This window comes from Primulina eburnea, chromosome 7, assembly GCF_022965805.1.
Source record: "Primulina eburnea isolate SZY01 chromosome 7, ASM2296580v1, whole genome shotgun sequence".
NCBI lineage: Eukaryota > Viridiplantae > Streptophyta > Magnoliopsida > Lamiales > Gesneriaceae > Primulina > Primulina eburnea.
In genome coordinates, this window is record NC_133107.1 from 9063335 (window position 1) to 9080943 (window position 17609).

At 35.1% G+C, this 17609-nt stretch overlaps 1 protein-coding gene across 2 annotated transcripts; it reads left to right on the forward strand.

The window, feature by feature from the left end:
- Positions 1-1516: 1516 nt before the first annotated feature.
- Positions 1517-6353, forward strand: LOC140837162 (transcription factor BHLH089-like). 2 transcript variants are annotated; one of them, XM_073203218.1, is made up of 6 exons: positions 1517-1928; positions 2207-2398; positions 2531-2596; positions 5538-5606; positions 5751-5816; positions 5982-6353. In XM_073203218.1, exons 1-6 carry the CDS (start codon positions 1725-1727, stop codon positions 6117-6119), a joined length of 735 nt encoding a protein of 244 aa, XP_073059319.1. In that variant the 5' UTR covers positions 1517-1724; the 3' UTR covers positions 6120-6353. The 2 variants fall into 2 exon arrangements, with proteins under 2 accessions (XP_073059319.1, XP_073059320.1); XM_073203219.1 differs by having other exon boundaries at positions 1520-1928; positions 5933-6353.
- Positions 6354-17609: the final 11256 nt, after the last annotated feature.

Here is a 17609-nt window from a genome sequence, read left to right on the forward strand (position 1 = left end):
TTTTTCAAATTTTGATTTAGTAGTTATATTTTTTAAATTAAATATAAGATTTAATAATTTTTTTTTTCAATAATTTTGAAATAAGAAAAAATTTAAGCAAACTCTATTATACTAAATAAATAATAATAATTTAATAAATACAATGCTTTTATTTTTCTAAAGAGTCAAATTCAAGAAAAATATTATATACATTAGAGTAAAATGTACGAGGGTAATTTTGAAACTAAAAAAAATTTCACAAAAAATCAGTTAAATATCAATATATCTAACTTAATAATGATTAATGAGTAGGTCACTTGTGAGACGGTCTCACAAATCTTTATCGGTGAGACGAGTTAACCCTACCGATATTCACAATAAAAATTAATACTCTTAGTATAAAAATTGATACTTTTCCATGGATGACCCAAATAAGAGATTCGTCTCACAAAATACGACCCGTGAAACCGTCTCATACAAGTTTTTTCTCTTAATAATATACTGACCTTTATGTGCACGTGTTGTATATATGTTCAGTCTATTTTTTTTTTTGTAAATACTCTTCTAAAAAAAATGAAATTAAGTTTAATTTTTCCCGTTTTTAATAAATTTTTTTTTTCTTCCACATAATGTAATTTTTCATGTGAAAAACAAAAACAAAAATACGGGGCTAAAAAACGCAAAGGGACTTTGTGATCTTTTAAAATTATACAAAGATACTATTTTGTTTTTACTATAGATAAAATATTATATATAATATTGATATATAAGTTATGAATAAGCCTCTTGTGTAAAAGTTATATATTTATATCTGTGAGACGGTTCGACAAAATCCATATCTTTAACATAAAAAATAATATTTTCTTCTCAAATAAACATTGTTACACCATATATTTTTGACGTATAATTTTCATTCAAATTAGAATATATTATGTAATATGTCTTCGTAACATAAGAAAAAATATATATTTTTGTATAAAAATAATACTTTAATATAAAAAAATATATGGAATATATGTGAAAATTGAAGTTCAGACGAGTTTTTGTGACAAAGTATTCGTTTCTATTGAGATGGTCTCACGAATTTTTATCTGTAAGACGGGTAAACCCTACCGATATTCACAATAAAAAGTAATACTCTTAGCGTAAAAAATAATACTTTTTCATGGAATACTTAAACAATATATATGTCTCACAAAATACGATCTGTGAGATCGTCTCACACAAGTTTTTGCCTCGTTTAATTGACAAAAACTTGTGTTAGACGGTTTCACGGGTCGTATCTATGAGACGGATCTCTGATTTGGGTCACACATGAAAAAATATTACTTTTTATGCTAAAAGTATTACTTTTTATTGTGAATATGGATAGGGTTGATCATCTCACAGATTATGATCCGTGAGACAGTCTTACATATACTCACTCCGTTTAATTTGTATGTTTACTCGGACTGACCGGACAGCTCGGTCCACGCGAGCCTGCCGCAGAGGAAAATACTCTGCTAGCTGAAGGCATCAGCGCTGGACGCTCCGTATAAATCTCGAAGTCACTTCCAAAATCTCTCTCTCCAGCTACTGAATGCTGCCGGTGCTGGCAATTGTACGCCACTGTGCGCATTCCGCACCCCCCACCAAACTCCACTGTGGAAGGGTGGGGAGATCCACTGCTTTCCTGCCCCTTTACATGCTCCTCTCCTGTGAATGATCTTCCGTTTTGCGTGATTCCGGCCGGGAAATAGGAGGGGATGATGAGCGGGGGAGGAGTTTACTACTCGGAGATCTGGCCGGGCTTCCAGATGAATGCCGATGCGGCGCAGTATGACGTGGATCCGATGGTGGTGGACCACGTTCCGTCCAGCCATAATTCGAGGAAGCGCCGCGAGGAGGATGAGTGTGGGAGAGGAGGAGCTTCCACCAGCAACTGCTTTGGCAACAACAATGATCTTTCGGTAGTGTTTCAGATGAATATGAAATCGTTATTTCAAATGTAGATTATATAGTGAGGGTGATTGTGTTTTGCTATGTAGTTTAGGGATTATTCATCTTTCTCTGGCTTTGATCAGCTAATTCGGATGCTGTACTTTTTGCTTTCAATATATTCCGGCAACGAAAAAATACTCCGAAATGGCTATATCCCTGCCATTTTTTTTTCCATCCTTTGATTAAACCATGATATTTCTTGTTTCGGTTTGTGTTTGACTGTGGTAATACTTTTGGCATTGAGCAGTATGGCAGTGAGAGTAAAAGGCTTAAGGCTGAGAGATCAAACGAGGATAACGAAGACAGAGTAGATACAGAGGGAAATTCAGGAAAAGCAGCCGATCAACCTCCGAAACCAGCTGAGCAGCCGAAGCAAGACTACATCCATGTGCGAGCAAGACGGGGGCAAGCTACTGATAGTCATAGTCTGGCTGAAAGAGTAATGATTTTATTGTAAATGAATTGGGTTTATATGTAGCGATTTTGTCTTTCCTGGATTTCTCAGCATATGACATTATTAGTGGAAAGTAAATAATAATATTTCCATTGTTTCTTTTGCCTTTGTATGCAGGCTAGGAGAGAAAAGATTAGCGAGAGGATGAAGATTCTCCAAGATTTAGTGCCTGGTTGCCATAAAGTGAGTATTGGCATCCTTTGAAATTCATTACTACAGAAATGTTTGTAGTTGAAGTTAATGATAATAGCCCTCGTGACCCTGATTCATGTATTTTCCTTTTATGTTACTTCTTGGCGTATACATTATGCCGGATTATACTTTTACTTGTCTGCCTTTTAAATATCAACTTTAGGTTTGTCATTTCCTCTTGGATATAGGAGGATTTTCCATTGGATTAATGGTAAAAGAGTCAAGTATTTGAGTCCACCACGTAGGAGTTTGCCATGTGACCATGCTTCAATATTACTTCTAAAATCTCTTATTCAACTTAAAATTTGTCAGCTTCCATATTTTCTACGAAGAGTGCCTTTCAGTTGGTTAATTTAATATTGCAAAAGTGAACTTGCTGTTTCCTGCAATGTCTAAAGTTTCATCTGAATAGACATTTTGAAGGATGGAAAGTGGAAGCATAAATCTGAATTTTTAAATGAGCTGCTTGTATTTACCATATAGATGCTTGACAATTCCATTTATAACTCTTTTTCTTGGAACTTGGAAGTAGTACATGCTAATTTTGTATAACTTTATAGGCCAAAAGGTGCATATGCTGTAATCATAGTTCCGGGCTTCTGGCTCATGTAGTAAAATGCATGACCTGTGGTGTAAGGCCTCGATATGCCAATATGCCAATTCGCTCCACAATCTAATAAGGACCAATATGTCGAGCTGACAACTTATCCCGACGTCCAAAACGCATCGTCCCACGGAACGGTGATACTTTAAAAAATACTAGGTCACCAACTTGGAACTCTAATGCTTCATTTGGGAGTTTGGAAATGGAAGGAAAAAAAAAGGTTAGGTCGGAGAAATTTTAAATTTTTTTGTTTGAGAGTTTTTAAGGAAGAGAAAAGAAAGTAAATGGCTGGAAAATTTCCTTCTCCACATTCAATATAAACATGGGAGGAAACACTTAACAAAAAAAATGTTTTCAAATAAATAGAGCTTATTTTCTTCCTTTTTTTTCTCCAACTCGGAAACAAAAAAATATGTCATTTCTCCTCTTCTTTTTTATTTTCTCATCCTTTATTTTCCACTCCAACATCCAAGCCATAATGGTCTTCTCCTCTTGTTGTCATAGTTGGCTTGCCCGTCCTGAACTGCTGTCATTCTTTTTCTAAACAATTCAATCTTTTCATTCATTTATTCTACAAACTCAGGCTATGCCACCTGTTTTCCTCCAATCTCATTCCAACATGTTGGTGATCGACACCTTCTGCTACACAAAGCCTCGAATAATGCCATTCTAATAGTCATTTGGCAACTGTTATTATGAGAAATCAATTGTTTATTATAAAAGTTAATATATTTTTTATGTAATTTAACCTCGGTTTTGTAAAATGACATCGGAAGGCGGGAAGGGAAAGGTATAGTGCAAGAATCTGGAGCTAGCGGTCTAACAACTAACCGTGGGCCACTGAATTTTGAGAACGAAGGCGTGGTTGTCATGCAAGACCGGCACCCCAAAATGTTGAAGTGGAGGTTAAACTGTTAGATCAACAAACAAACGACATGGAGTTGGTAGTGGTCTGATTTCAAAAGTTGCATCCGTCAAAGTTCTCTAGTACTGAAGGAAGCAAGTGAGTTGAAGGATGGTTGAAACACATGAACTCTGTTAAAAATTACCAGCTGCGAGATGGTGCATGGCGGGAGGTTACTTCTAGAGCCTTGCATGAAACTGTTAGGCCATCAATTGTGAAGTTTTTCGTGATCATTTCATACAAGAATACTCCTCGCCATCCTATCCAGCCAAGGAATCAATATATAATCGATTGGTTCATAACAATATGACTGCTAAAGTATGTCCTCGACAACTCTCTTCTCTCTTTGCCTATGTACCGCATGTGGCCGCGAGTAACAAGACCAAACTCTCAAAATTTATGGAAGGGTTAGACTATCCGGTTTACCTCTTGGTCACGGTTAGTTCGCTTACGGCTTACGCCGAGGCCGTGGATAGAGTGATATGGTCGAGGGGTATAAAGTGGTCTACTCAGTCGAAGTCCTACCTTGATCCCCATCGCCTTATCCGCATCGGCATAAGTGGTAGGCGAACCAACTCTTCCATAAACTTTGAGAGTTTGGCGTCGTCTCTCACGTCCAAATGCAGTACATTGGTAAGGAGAGAAGAAAGCAGTTGAACATATCCTTCACTAGTCATTTTGCCATGAACCAATCGGTTAAATTCGACTCGCTGGTTGTATAGTAAGATGGTGTGGAGTAACCTAGTAGTATGAAATGATTACGAAAAGCTTACCAAGTGATTGTTGTATCCGCTTAATGCAAGGCTCTAGAAGTAGCCTCCCACCAACATTTTGCACTATCTCGCAGCTGGAAAACTCCCAATCTCAACTTTTTTTCTGAATTATTAGTTACCAAATTAAAGAGATAGCCCATGCGTTTCCACCATCCTTCACCTCACTCAGCTTCCTTCAGTACCACTGTACTTTGATGGATGCATATTCTGAAATCTGGCCACTACCGACTTCATCTCGTCTACTTGCTGAGCTAACTGTTCTACCTATACTTCAACATTTCTGGGATGCCCCACCTACTTTATCTTCCTGTCTCTTGGTGACACTTTACGAAACCAAGGTTAAATTTCCAAAATAATATATTAAACTCAATAAAATCCAAAGCACTAAAATAAAACCCAAATCAATAATTATTCTTAATTTTTGCTAAATACCGGGGACTTAGGTATATGTGGTTTGCTTCTGAATCGAATTATGTAATTTATTTACTCTTTTGGGGCCATGTCTTCTTTCTCTGATCCCATGCTTGTCGAGATAATTCTGTTTCCTGATTTTAGTGTTAATCACCATCTATTCCGACTTATCTACTCCTGAATTTATTTTTTTTCCCTTTCTGGAATAACAAATTGAATGAATGGTTCATTGGGCTTCAGGTTATTGGTAAAGCACTGGTACTTGATGAGATAATTAATTATATCCAATCATTACAACACCAGGTTGAGGTAAATTCCCTTCTCTCCTCTCCCCAACTCCCCCTTTCCCCAGTAGACACAGTGTACATGCACATTTTTACCCCATATTTTTTTTTTCCAAATAATTGCTCTTAGAATCGCGTTTAATCATATACAATTGATGGTGTCTCACAGTTCCTGTCAATGAAGCTGGAAGCAGTTAATTCAAGAGTAGGCCTTGACGGGTATCCTTCAAAAGATGTAAGTTTTTGAAATGCAATTATCAACTCCCGATGTTCTTACTGAATGATGTTCGGAAAACCTTTATCCATGTCTTAAAGTTTCCAACTTGTGTTTTATCCTTTTCGACTTTGCAGTTTGCTCAGCAAACTTTTGATGCTCCTGTTATGACATATGATTCCCAAGGTGCAAGAGAATATGGAAGGAGTTTGTCTCCGGAACGGCTGCATATGCAGACTGGTGGCAGATTTGAACGAACATCGTGAAATCAATTCCAAACGCTGTGCATCTTCCTCAAACTGCAACAGTATTCTGATTACTTGAATCATAATATAATTCCACGAACAAAAATCATTAACAGTCTGGAAGATGGTTACATCTTATAAGCATGCTTCGCCTTCTCGTCCAGTAGATTAGAAGATTCCAAGAATCAGGGACCTGGTGTAAAGCCTCTGCCAAATTCATGCTTGTGGTATATCTCTGTCAAAGCTGTTTGTTGTAATTGGGATGTATTTGAAAACACAGGTGACATTCAGTAAAGTTCAAGCTTTATTTGCAGTTCTTTTCATCCGTTGATATCTGATCAAAGCTGATATTGATCCGAGTTGAAGAAAAATTCGAAACTGACAAAAATTTGTGTTAGACGGTTTCACAGGTCGTATTTGTGAGACGGATCTCTTATTTGGGTAATCCATGAAAAAGTATTACTTTTTATGCTAAGAGTATTATTTTTTATTGTGAATATGGGTAAGGTTGATCCGTCTCACGATCTCACATGAGACCCACTCTTCGAGACAACCATCTAATAAACTCGTCGATTCTATCATTAATATTTGAGAGAATTGCGCCAAATATCACTATGAAATTCTGGATGAGCTAATATTCTCTCTACAACGAGTTGAGTGTTACGGTCTTTCTCTTATAATTTTTTTGAGCATGCGGATTTTGTCGGTATGATTGTGAATGCACGAGCTAAAAGATGCAATTTGTTACGTTAGTTCAATTTTCACATTTCGATTTTTTCCTACAATCCCCGAGTTAAGGGTGTCAATTTAGATGAGTTCGGGTCAAGTTGAACGGTTGAAGCAAAAGTATTACAAAAAATCTCAACCCCAACCTAAAACAACACAACATGGAAACTCTAATCTTGAACCCGAAATCAAACAACCTGTCAATCCGATTTTATTTTTATCAATAATTTTAAAAAATAATAAAATAAAACTTTAAAAATTCAAATGATATAATCATAATAAAAATTAAATTTAATCACATTATAATATAATTTTATATATAAATATGATAATCATGTTTCATGTGTTTAAATATTTTAATTTTGTAGTTCAATTGTCTATATGATTAATTACTCCAAAAATAATAACTGTTCAGAAAATTAAAATATTTCACAAAATAAATATTATACTTTTAAATTTTTTTGATTTATGATATTAATATACAATAAAAGATCTTCAAACATAAAAAATAAATTAATTTGATCTAGCTTCGTAATTCATGGAATTTTTATTTTATTTTATTTGGGTCCAACTAGTAAGATTTGTCTGCATTGACGTATGAAGTCGTCAGTATCATTTGATCTAAGCTTACTTTTAATTTATTCGTATTTGCAAGAATCTTGCGAGTCTCGTGTTCTAAACTAACCATTGTTCAAATGGAGCTCACTTTCCCCAAAGTTCTTAGATTGGAGAGTTCAATTTTCAGGGACTTAAAAATCGATCATGTTCCGAGAATTGGAGAAAGATTATTGTTAAATGAAGGACTTTTTCCTTTTTCGATAAATCAATGAGACCAAAAATAAATTTTGGTGAGAATAAACTCAAAAAAAAAATATTAGAGAAAGACTGAAATTTTCAAATTCGTTACTGATAAATGTATTTGTTCATCTAGAATTTTACTGGGATGTTTGACGCCTTTTTCTCCTACTATTTTTTTTGATATACTATATGTGTAACATTGACATAGAAAATCACTTAAATAAAAGAATAGGTAATTCAGTAAATGAAGTTGGATTCACGAGCGTGACGAATTTACATATTGATTTAATTTTTAACATTTGCCACTTTTCCCGTTAATCCATCCACATTGCTTTGTCTTTTAGGTTGCGTTTGGTTCGGGTGATTAGTCTGTATTGATTATTTTATCCTACCTAGTCAGCTGTTTGGTTCGCGTGATTATTAAACCAACTCAATCTCTCCTATGAATGATTATGTTATATTAGGTAGGTTAAAATAATACCTCCTCACCCCCTAGGATTATTTATCCCACTCTTAATACCTCTTATTTTTCCAATTTTACCCTTCTCCTAAATTCAAACTCACCACCACTTCCCGCCACCGACGGCCGCCTCCACGACCGCCGCCGGCCGACCACCGACGGACCGCCGACCGCGGCCGACCACCGGCAGACCGGCGACGAACTGCCGATTGCCGGCAGAACACCGGCCGACAGCCGGTTAGCGACGGTTTGCAAAAATCCGTCGCAAATAGCGACGGTTTTGTTATAAACCGTCGCAAAATGTCAAATTTTTAGTAATTAAAATAATTCAAAACAAGATTGGCGACAGTTTCTCAGGAAAACCGTCGGTAATTTCCGGCAGCCGTCTCCGGCCGACTCACCCACCGATCTTTTCCGGGGGAAGGACAATTTCGTCTATTCATCAAAAAAATTCAAAATTATCCTACACTTAAAAATCTTACCAAACATAATATTATTTTACACCATATATTACAATCCTACCACAATCATTTTCTTTATCATTTACGTACTAATCATTAGTTTATCCTATCCTTCAAACCAAACGCAGCCTTACCGTATTAATTAAAAATACAAAATATAAATAACTGGATGATCTTATTCATAAAAAATACAAAAGGAGTTGCAAGAAAAAAATATGTGTTACACGTCTAATAATGATATAAATCTACATCAATGCTCATATCTCGGAAAGAGCTCGGGTCATTATAGAATTCGAGCAGGATGATAGATCGGGATGATGAAGGAAGTGGAGTTAAAAACTAGAACGGGTAAAAGAAGTGCTCTTTTAAAGAACATCCTGAGGACCCTGTCTGTGTCCTCATATCGAGATCACTGCTTAAGCACTTCGGAACAGGCGTCAATCTTGGACCCACAGGCATGAAGGGCCATACTCCGATATCATTGGCATGTCACTCAGTACACGTATAGATGGTATGAAAAGACTAGCGACAATATGAGTTGTCAGTAGTGACGGTGCCAAGAGGGTAGGGCATGAGCAGTCACTTGATTATGAGGAATAGTCTAACATTGAAAATAAGGTCATAATTACTTTTTTCCAGTATAAATACCCATGTTTACTTATTCATAAACAATCAATTTCACTTGACATTTTCTACAAACACTCAACATATACTCTCTATACTACACTCTCTTTTGCATAAGCACTTAAGTGATTTGAGCATCGGAGTGATCATGCCAGAATACCCTCCAACGCCTCACTAATGTTCTTTGCTCTTAAAGTGTGCAGGTTATTCAGCTTGGGTATCATCAGTCATGTCTTCAGTGTGCCCAAGAAGAACTTACTCGGACCGATAAATCGCCCACACAGCTCACCCGATTTACTTGGCCATCATCATTGGCGCCATTTGTGGGGAGTCAGATCTGTAGACGTATATATTGTTTCCACTCGAAAATCCGTTCGAAGGTATGATTCTGGAAAGAAGACCACATAATCAGAGTTCCCCCAAAGAAATCCACCCTCTCATCAAACTTTTTCAATCGATCCAGAGCAGCTGACCCAGTGGATAACAGTGGCTGTAAATTAATGTATTTACATAAAGTATCTGTGTACTAAAGTATTTATTCCACTGCATGTTGTGTTAGGTATTACAACATCGTACACAACATCTATATCTCAAACACACAATTCTCGTGTTATTTAGTACTTATATGTTAAACAATTCTTTCAATTGGTACCAGAGCAGACATTTGACGTTACTAAGTGATATTTTGGTTATTTTTTCTTAACAAAAAGAAGTACTATGGACGTGCCACTTGTCAACAATGCACCACGACTATCATTTCGGATGTATCCAACTACGCTCTGTGAAATCAACAAGGTGTGAGACATCACTAAGCTTGGACTGGATGACTTGGTTAGTTCCCTTCTAACATTTTAGATGAACATGGACCTCAGAAGAAGGAGAAAGAAAAGATTATCGCATTTCAAGTTCTCTAACGGCTCTTACAATGATCTGTTTCAACTTTCTCAAGAAGTCAATGAGTCTGAACTGTGTGAAGGCTCCATCTCATTGTTCACAAAACAGTTTGGAGACTACCTGAATAAGATAAAAGACAAAAAAAACAGGAAAGAAACCCAAACCTCCAAGTATAGCTACTCAAAAACTCATAGGATGTTACCCACTCAAGGACAATTTCAACCGAGGAATGAATGGATCAATTAGATGCCAAGATGTTCGACTTTGTACAATGCGGAGAATGCACTGTTTTGGAAATTATTCAAATGAGTGTCAAAGCAGATTTTGTAAAAACAAATGAATGAATGTTTCCTTAAGTGATAGAGAATCTGACGAAGAAAAGAAATCCGGTGAAGAGGAAAACCATACCTTCTTGTTTGCACTATTGGAGGAGAAACATTGGATGCAAGTTAACCCATTTAGTTTTGCTTCGGGTATTGCAACACCTGGTAGCATTTATCCAAACTCATCGAGCCTAATATGCCTCAACCCAACAATCTCTGTTGATACAAGTAATTTGGAAACCCAGGAAGTAGATGAAAAATAAGTCACACTGGAAAATGTACAAAAATTATATGATGAATTATATGTTGATTGGATCAAAAGAAATAAATTGAACTCGACTCTCTCAAAAGAAAATATCGAGTTCAAAGGTTATGTGGCCGGACTTGAGGTGATCTTAAGTATGAAGGACTTGGAGATCATGTACAAGATCAAGGTTGAACTCAAAAAGGAAAAACAAAACCTTGCTAATTTCAACTTGAGCTCAACCAAACTTGACTCCATACTGATGATGGGAAAAGAAAAGAAAAGTGGTATGAGATTCAGCAACGATGTGTTTGAAATTGAAGAATCATCCAACTCTATATCTGTAATGCCCGAAATTTAATCATTATAATCAGACGTTGATTATTGACATGATTGAGGTTATAAGAACTCAAATGAAGAAGCCGGGCGTCGTCGCATTGTGAGCCAAGATTTTTGGCAGAATATGTGGCGTCCGGGCGGTAGAAAAACACCGCCCGAGCGCCGGTGTTTATCGAGTAATCGTTGCGGGCAGAAGAGTTGGCGCCCGGGCGGTAGTTTTTGACCGCCCGAGCGCCAAGGGTACTTTTCGATAGGCTTGGGCAGAAAGGGTCGCGCCCGAGCGGTAATTTATTACCGCTCGAGCGCCGACCAAAATGCAAGAAAATATGCCACGTTCCATTAACATGCAAGGTGGATATATATATATACATACAAACGTGATATCCTTCAGAAATAAGGAGGAGACTTCCGAGAATAGCCTAGAATCCTTACGCCTTTATATTTCAATCCGTCCGTTAGATTTTAAATCCGACTTCGGTACCGTGTTCCTAGCAACGTAGACTTCATCTGGACGTAAGTTTTATTACGTTTAGACGTGATTTGAATTTATGATATTGTCAGAATTGAATAGAAACCAGATATGGTGTTTCTGCTACAATAGACATTGTATAATTGAGGTCAGATTTAAGAATAGACGGATTATGCAATTGTTATGAATTTCAGAGTGAAATTGATGGAGATTTGATATCAGAATGGTGTTGATATTGAATTTGAGTGTACAGATATTGAGATTATGAATTGTACTGATATTTATTATGAATTCTGGTATTATATTTGTGATGTTCAGACTGACGGGGTTATTCAGATAGTATTGTTATGCCGTCAAAACATCAGCAGACTGACATCTGATCAGATTTGATAATGATTTCGATTGTATCGTAATATTATTGATATGACTCAGATTGTATCTTGTTCAGACAATGATCAGATTGTATACTGGATTGAGTATTGATCAGAACAGATTGTATATTGAGTTATTTACTGATACGTTGTATTCGATATTGTCATTTCAGATTTGATATGGACAGAGTTGAATACAGGTCATCGTCTTCGTCAGACCGGGACGACAAAGGTATAAATAAATGTTGATTCGGGATTGCACAACTCGAGTTAGGTTTGACTTGAGTTTCCCTAAATCACATACTTTATTTTATTGCATAGATATTTGCAGATTATCAGATTGATATGTTAATGAATTGACTTAGAATAGAGTCAGAGTCCGAGTCTAGGGCAGACAGCCTAGCTAGGGCAGAACCGACGAGTCTTTCTCAGAACCGATAAGACTCTAGACTTACGGTGTATCGAAGAGCTTCAGATGTAGATCGACGTCTATCTCAGACACATTCGATACAGCATACCAAAGTCTAAATTAGATTGGGATCCCTAGATTTGAGATAAGATAAGATTAGATCACGAGTCGTTGATTCATGTAGTCAGATTAGATACATGTTTTGATGTTGTTTATGCTTTTATATATGTTTTATATGAATACATTTAATACATTGTTTATACTGGGATATTTATATCTCACCGGAGTTATCCGGCTGTTGTCTTGTTTTGTATGTGTGCATGACAACAGGTGGGGCAGGATCAGGGTCCAGAAGATGAGGAGAGATCGAGATTAGAGTGGTGATCACGGACTTGGATGTAGATAGGTTTTATTACTTGAATGTAGTAGTTGAACCTAATTTTAAATTAGAGGCATGTTATACAAGATTTGTATTATTATACTAGTTTGTATAATAGATTGATTCCATTACCTTCCGCATTTTAAAAGAAAATTTTTAGACCCTGTTTATCTTAACTGATAATTAAACCCCAAAGATGATTAAGAAGATGATTAGCGTCCGGGTCCCCACAACACAATCAATTGTATTCATGAAAGAGAGTATTGATTCATCTATCTCACCAACATCAGCCCTTACGGTCAAGAGCCCTCTAACAGAGAGGCAATATTATGCGCAATAGCCAAAACAAAGGAGACTTCGCTTTTTATGTTACTAATGTTTTAAACCTTGTCACATCAAACCTTACTACTTCAAGCCGAGAGAATATTACATGAGCTGGAAGGCAAATTGGATGTTGCACGAAGTGTAATACAACACCACCAGCAACACCTCCAACAAGAAAATTTCAGTATAGAAGATTTGTGTACCTAAGGCTGAAGTTCATTGCACTCTTATCTATAACTCTTTAAAAACTAACATTGCAGGTCTTTGGTATTTCGATAGTGGGTTCTCACATCACATGAAAGTTTTGAATGAACACCTCACTGATTATGTTGAATAAAAAATTTTCCGAGTCACTTATGGAGGTGATGCGGAAGATAAAAATTGTTGGTAAAGGGACAATGAACGTGGATGGACTTCCAAAGATTCACAACGTGCTTCATGTTGAGGGACTCAACTCCAACTTAATAAGCATTAGTCATTATGTGATGATGATTTGTAAGTTAAGTTTGACAAAATACTTGTGAAGTATTTGATAAAGCTAATGCATGTGTTATGAAAAGTACAAGATCTGTCGACAACTGCTATCAACTAGAAGACAAACACGACTGCAGACATACGAAAGTAAGCGAACTAGATTTGTGGCATAAAAATTTGGAACATGCCAAATTCAAGACATTGAAGAATTTGGGAAGATACAATGTGCAAGGTATGCCTAATCAGAACTCAAAAATATTGTATTTGTCAGGCATGTCAAAAAAGCAAGAAAACTTGGGTGCCACATCAATTGTTGCGATACTTTGGCACAACATGATACCTTGAACTGTGACATATGAATATTATGAGTCCAATTGAAGTGGAAAGCTTGGGAGATATTATGAGTCCAATGAAAGAGAAGTGGATTACCGAAAGATGATTTGTTAGTATGCATGACTTCCGTGTACTTACATGTAATGCATTCATGCTTTGTTTCCAACATTGAACCAAAAAACATTAATAAAGTCTTAAAAGGATGAATTATGGATTAATGCTATACATAATGAACTCAAACAATTTTTCCGAAATAATATGTGGTATTTAATTCCAGGACCTGAACATGGTAATGTTATTGAATCAAATGAACTTTTAAGAACAAAATCGATGAGTTAGGGAATATTGTTATTAAAAAAGCTCGGTTGGTTTTTCAAGGGTATATACAGGTTGAGGGGGTTGATTTTGATGAACATTCACCTCTGTAGCCCACATTAAGTCATTCCAGCTGCTACTTGCTATTGCATGTCATATGGGGATTAACCTTTATCAAATAGATGCAAAAAGTGTATTTTAAAATGGCATTTTGAATGAGGAAGTGTATTTGAAACAACCAATATGATTTGAAGATCCACATCACTTAGACTATGTTTACAAGCTAAAGAAGCCATTGTACGGACTGAAATATGCTCCACGTGCGTGGTATGATAGGTTGACTGAATATCTACTCAAGACATGCTTCAAACAAGGTGGAGTCGATAAAACCTTTTTCATTAAGAGATTGAAGGATGATATACTCATATGTCTAATTTATGTGGATGATATTATTTTTTATGCCTCTTCACAGAAACATGTTGATAACTTTGTTGAATATATGTCTTCCACGTTTGAAATAGTACGGTTAGGGAATTAAGTTTCTTTCTTGGACTAAAAATCAAACAATTGCATGATAAAATTTTTATATGTCAAAACAAGTATGCAAAAGTTCTAGTAAAGAAATTTGGCAACAAATTTGAAAACTCCCTCGGGGTCTAGTGAAAAATTGGGTAAGGACGATGACGCTGAAGGTGTTGACAACACCTTGTATATCAGCATCATTAGCAGTCTTCTCTATTTAACCGCCAGTCATCCTGACATAATATTAAGTGTATGTTTATGTACAAGGTATCGAGCAAATCCTAAGATCACTCACTTGAAGGCAATGAATCGAATCTTGAAGTACATAGCAGGAACTTTAGATATAGGATTATGGTACACTAAGAAAACAAACACAGACTTAGTAAGGTTTAGTAATGCTGATTAGGCTGGAGATTTAGATGATAGGAAAAACACCACCAGAGGACGCTTTTACTTAGTAAATAACTTGGTGTCATGGTACAACATAAAACAAAACTATGTGTCTCTCTCAACTATTGAATCAGAGTATGTGACATAGGAGAGTTATTGTTCACAACTCATGTGAATGAACCAAATGGTAGAGAACTACGACTTTCATAATGAGATATCGTTGTCGATTGTTACAATTCGAATGCGATTGATATTTCAAAGAACCCAGTACAATACTCTCTTACAAAACACATTGATATTAGACATCGTTTATTCGTGACTTGTTTGAGAAGAGAATAATCCACATGGAATTTGGCCCGCTCACAAAGAAAAATATAAATACCTCGTAATTTATAAAGACCGACCCCCAAGCCCAAACAGTTCAACCTCTACAAACCCTGCATTGATGGCATGAATTATAGTTACGTCTACAATTTCGTAGCTTTACATGTTTGATCCACTTAGTAGTTAGTTGAAGTTCTCTATTATTATCCTTTTAAAATAAAAAAATATTGAAAATAGTAGGTTTGTCACTTTACTATTTTGATTATAGACATGTTGTCAAATTTTAATCTTTAAGTTATTGTATTTGTTTATTTTTTTAATATAATTTTGGTTATTTTTTCGATTTGGCCTTTATGTGTATTATGTCATATTAGTACTTTCAATAAAAAAAAATGACTTAAATTATAAAAATTAAAAAATACAGTATCAAAACCCAATTTGGATAACATATAAAACCAGAATTACTAGAAAATAAACATATACAATGAAATTACCCAAAACTATATTCAATAAATAAGTTATACTTAGTTTTTGGACATGACTTTTCCCGAACATCAATCAATAGGATTGTTCGTTTTGACTTTTCAAACTCAAAATGTCCTTATACTGAACACACACTTCACAATAATTCTTCAATAAGATGACTTTAGAAGGAAACAAGGCATATCAGCAAGGAGACATTAAAAAATACGTCATTTCGATAAATATTTTACTTTAGAATGGTTATATGCTAAAGCTTAGGCAATAATAATATTTGACTAACTAATCAATACATATTGATCGAATATACTAATACAAAAATATGATGTTGATATAGAGAATATTATAGTTTTAGTTTTTGAAGTTTATATGTTCTTGGTTTTAGTTTTGTAAATTGTCGATACTTGATTTTCATCAAATAATTTATAACTCTTTTGGTTTTTGGTATATTTTCGTCCGAAACCACTAAATATATCAGATATTGTTTATTTAAAATTGATCTCTCCAACACGACTCATTTGACAAACATAAAACTTATACATACACATTGAAATATTGTGTATCGTTTTACTTCATATTTTTTTTTACCCTTTTTATATAGATTTATTTTGATATATGTAATACATTCAGGTATTTACTTAAAAAGAATTTCCGGCTTTATATTCATAGTTAGCGCATTCATCATACTTAGGAGTTCCAACTCCGCATATTTTTTGCCGAGAAAATTTGTCTCTTTCAACATTGGATTTTCGCCGAAAGACGTTTATTTTACGTAGGATCTCTATCTTTTTTTTATTAAAAGTTTGTTCCTGTCTATGTCCACCCTCATCCCACTTCCAAATATAGTCCATAGTGGTTGATACCTCAAGAAGGAATTACATTCACATCAACATGCTATGTTCACGTGGTGATATACTATCTTTACAAAAGGACTACTCTGCTTATCGCTTTCCTTCATATGATTTTGAAATGCTCAATTTTACGAAGATCTCATTATATTTCGGAAGCTCTCTGTCCCATTGTAAGGAATCCTCGTGAAGTCCTCAACTTGATGAAAACATGAGTTGTTAAAAAGAAACAATTGTTCTTTTTTTTAAGATTTTTGGTGATTTTCTTTCTTCTATCTTTCACTCTATAGTGCCACCCCACTCCGGAAGAAAACAATGTCCGCCTATTTCCAATCTACTTTTTTTTTTGATTTCCTTTAATTTCTTTAGGTAGTATGACTAATTCTCTTAATACATGATGCTTACTTAGCCAACACTTGGATACACTTGGTAACTTCTTAATATTATTTTACATTCAAGATAACACACAATTTTACTATTCCAAATATATATATATATATATATATATATATATATATAAAATCAAATATTATAAAAATTATTATATCATATAAGCACACATAATATTATTATTTTTTTGGAGTGTTTTAATTGTCTCTGCTAGAAAAAAAATCGAAAAAGATGATGTTTGGCTTGCCGTTCGATTTAAAAATTAGATTTTGGCTGTTACCATTAACTATAATTTTTAGCAAAACAACAAGCATTTAATATTACAATTGACATTAGTTTTAATGTTAGGAGTTCAATTCACATTGATAACAAGAAATATAAATATTGAAATGAGATTATTAAAGTGGAATAATTGTCGTGGTAGCCGGTAGGACTACTCCAAATCTTTAAGGCACCGTTTGGTTAATTGGATGGTATAATTAAACAAACTTAATAAGGATGATAAACAATGTTGACCTTGTGGACAATTATTGTATGATGGATAATATATATTATTTTTGGTTTTCTTGTGAGGTTTGTAATGGAATGGTACATAAAATGGGTAATACCCAAAAAGCCCCTTGTATTTTTTAAATTTATTATATTTTATGCTTTTGCTTACCTTCTTAGGAC